The 3,875-nt window shown below is 31.6% G+C and overlaps 1 protein-coding gene across 3 annotated transcripts in view; it reads right to left on the bottom strand.

Annotated features, from left to right (window-relative positions):
- Positions 1 to 3,875, bottom strand: part of SCLT1 (sodium channel and clathrin linker 1) — a 122,361-nt gene that overhangs the window by 101,963 nt on the left and 16,523 nt on the right. For all 3 annotated transcript variants that reach the window (XM_011362102.2, XM_023531770.1, XM_011362101.2), the window contains exons 3-4: positions 2,057 to 2,115; positions 1,469 to 1,541 (exon numbers count right to left, since the gene is read on the bottom strand). In XM_011362102.2, the coding sequence (XP_011360404.1) occupies positions 1,469 to 1,541; positions 2,057 to 2,115 (132 nt within the window). The remainder of the gene's footprint in view (positions 1 to 1,468; positions 1,542 to 2,056; positions 2,116 to 3,875) is intronic.

The following is a 3,875-nucleotide window of genomic DNA, read 5'->3' as shown; positions in this document are numbered from 1 at the left end:
TCGATTAGAAAGATTAAAAGACATTACTGTGGTTGGCTCAAACCTACAATGACCACAAGCTAAAAAGCACACAGTAAAGACTAGGAAAACACTTAATTAGTGATAAAACAGAAACTGCAATTTAACGAAATGCTTGTTTTTGAAATCTGGGCCTACAAAATGACTTTATATGTTTATATGTTAGAGGATTAACCTTGACATGAAAGTATAAATAATTTCAAATGCAATGAAGAACTTTATTTTTAGAAGATATAAGCTTTATATGTTCTTTTAGTAAAGCTACATATATCCAACCATTAATTTATAAATAGGAGATTGTTATGCTAGATCTAATCATTTTGTCCAACAAACCCTGACATTTATTCATTCATCAAAAATTGAGAGCGTACTAGGTGCTAGACTTCAAAGCATATGGTAGAATCTCTCGCTGTCCATGCATTAAGAGAAAGAAAGTAAAAGATATATAACGTCTCAGTGTCTGCCATATCCACAGCCCCATTCTGAGGAAATCGGTTTCAAGCATTGTTTTTATATTATGTTATACTTTCTTCAATTTGCATTAAATTAAGTCAACCCTCCAATCTTGTCACAACTGAATTGGTCCAGGGATTGATATCTGAAACAAACACAAAAATGAGAATATTCAAACTCTAAGAAAGAGGCCATCGATGACCTTCTGGTGGGCTTAGCTTGAGATACATAGCATCTAATTAAGAAATGCATTGATTGTATGGTTATCCAATAAGCAGAAAGGTCAAAATTTGAGGGGAAAATGTAAAAAACATTTTCAAGTCAAAGAAACAGATTATAAATATTATGTATATGCTAAAAATGTAGCTCATTGAAATTTGGATTTTATCCCACACTATGATGTACTATTATTCTAGTTCTCCATGAGCCTAATCTTAGACATTCTAGGACTTACAATGACAAGCTGTCTATATAGACAGCTTCCACGGTTTCTTTACTCCCTTCGTCCTAAAATAAATCCTAAACACTAAAAGGTTTCAGAAAAAAGCTGCCACAGCTTAAGCCCATATTAGAAGTGAATCAATAGTTTCAAAAATCTTATAGATGTAATGATTGAAACTGGGGGAAAAAATCTATTCTCCAATGATGGGAGACAGGTAAAATATGGGTAAAGACAAAGGTCTAATAGGATATGAGATGGTTCTAGGTCTTCCTATAGGAAAAATAGAGATGTAAGCAAATGACAGATTAAGAGATGCTTCTGAACATCTAAGAGATGCTCCTGACAGACAGCAAGAGCAAGGAAAAGCTGGATTAAAAAACAAAACTGAAAATAATCCTTGCACTCACATATGCGCATATGCACACACATAGAGACGGAGATCTAAACATTTCTTCTTCATCAACTTTTTTTGGAAAAAAGGAAGTCTATTTTACTTTTTCTCTTTTTTTTTTATAATAAAATACTACGAAAAGCTTGGTAACTATGATTTCGTACCTGATAATATTTCAGCTGACCATTTAGATCTTCCAGATGCTTATCATACTCAGTAATAAGAGGTGCTAAAAAACTAAAGAAAAAATTAAAAATTAAAAATATGGCACGTTCTATTTAATCTATCTTAATAAATACATAACATGTGAAATAAACTGTACATTTTTATTCTTTATAATTTTACCCACAGCAATTAATACTTTGCCTTTTTCCTAAACCAGGGGTTCTCCACCTTAGCTCAATTAATATTGTGTGCTAAACAATTTTTTTGTTGTGGAGGGCTGAGCTGTACACTGTAGGGTATTTAGCAGCATCACTGGCTTCCCCCCATTAGATGCCAGTAGCACCTTCCACAGCTGTGACAAGCAGAAATGCTTCCAGACACTATCAAATACCTGGGGAAGGGAAGGGGGCTAACATGCCCCAGTCAGAACCTTTCTTATAGACTACAATACTGGCTTTTTTCCCTTTTCAATTCAATGACATGTCATTTAAACCTAATGACTATACAGCAGACCATCAAATAAACATTCCTAATATTAAAGGGATTATTGTAATAATAATTAAATACAACAATATTTTTCTGGTTACCTTTGGTCAATTACTGAGTCGCCTAATATGTCATCTCCATCTTCTTTGAAGACAGCTTTCTATAACAGAGAATATTGCCTCTTAAAATGATTTCTCACATCAATTTAGCAAAAGCAGACAGTAGTTAAAAATTAAATATAATTAAAAATGTTATAATCTTTGAAAATCTATTAATGCAATTAAAAAGGAGAGAAAGAAAAAAATAATCATCCCAATTGATGTTGAAAATGTACTTGGTAAATTTTAACACCCATACATGATAAAAATTCTTGGCAAATTAGAAATAGAAATAGGAAGAACTTTCTCAATTTGATAAATATCTACCAGAAACCTACATCAATTACTATTCTTCACAGTGAAACATCAGAAACACTTCATTAAATTCAGTAATAGTACAGGGCTGCTCATTATCATGGCTGAAATTCAACACTACTTGAGGTCCTAGTAAATGCAATCTGCTGTGGGAACAGGGAGTCGGAGATTTAAAGCTTGAAATAAAAAGATACAATACTATTATTATTATTTACAGACAATTTGACCATTTACCTAGAAAACTCTCTATATAATCTACCAATTATTCTGACTAATAAGACTATACTAAATCACCAGAAAGATCAATATAAAAAAAGTAGCTTTCCAAAATGCCAGCAATAATTCAAAAATATAATAGAAAAACAATGCCCTTTTCCATTACTATAAGAAAAGGTAGTACTTGAGAATAAAACAAATAAAAAATCTGCAATAACTCTATTGAAAAAATTACTGAAGGATATAAAAGAAGAGCTAAATAAATGGAGAACCATAACATATTGATGGATGTGTGGAATCGTCAATATTGTAGGTATATCAATTCTCTAAAATTCATTGAAACTGCAATGTAATTTTAAAAAATCCAACAAAATAATCTACAAAATTTGATCTTGAACAGATCTTTAAGTTCCTACAAATGAGTAAGTGTGAAAAAATAGTCAAGATAATCTGGCAAAAAAGGAGGGGAAGAGGGAAGGACTTGCCCTACTACATATCAAAACACTAAATGCTAGAGTAATTAAAACAGTATGGTACAGACACACAAACTGAACATTACAAAAAATCAAGAAATAGATTCAAGAATTTGTAAGTATGTGATATATGAAAGAAGTAGAATTGTAATTGAAAGGACAAAATAATGCTTTTCAACTAAAAATGTTATCAAAATAAGATTAGATTCCAACATATATTTAATGGGAAAATAAGTTTCAGAGAGACTAAAGATCCAAATGTTTTAAAAAATATTTGACAGTTACAGAAAGAAACTGACACTTTGGGATAGAGAAAGCTTTCTTAAGTTCCAAAAATGAAGAGGCTTTGGTCTGGTTTTTTTTTTTTTCCCCCTACCAATATCCCAAACAGTGCCTGGCATACTTTCACTCAAAATACATTTTCTAGCTGGGAGACACCAGAAATAACACTTACAAGGACTAACATATTTTACAACGTCTAAATTTAAAACTTCTATACAGCCAAAGGTACCATAGGCTAAAAGGCCAACAACATTTGTAGCATGACCAAAAATTTAATATCTAGCATAAAGCATAGAGAATATTCAAACACAAGATATACACGGAAGTTCGATGAAGCTTTCGCTGTAAAAAAATAAAAAGAAAAAAAAGAAAAAGGTTTATCCATAGAGTAAATAAAAAATAATACAACAAGATCCAGTAAGTAGTTCAAGGAATTAACAATATTTATAAAAGCATCGACATGGACATATCACAAAAACAAAGAGGTTAGTTAGTTCTATGCGTGGAGGAAAAGGAATAGAACAGAGGGGAAGAGT

The sequence above is a fragment of the Pteropus vampyrus genome, unplaced genomic scaffold, assembly GCF_000151845.1.
Source record: "Pteropus vampyrus isolate Shadow unplaced genomic scaffold, Pvam_2.0 Scaffold73, whole genome shotgun sequence".
Lineage (NCBI taxonomy): Eukaryota > Metazoa > Chordata > Mammalia > Chiroptera > Pteropodidae > Pteropus > Pteropus vampyrus.
Note: the sequence above shows the minus strand (reverse complement) of the source record. Positions and strands in the feature narration are given on the sequence as shown.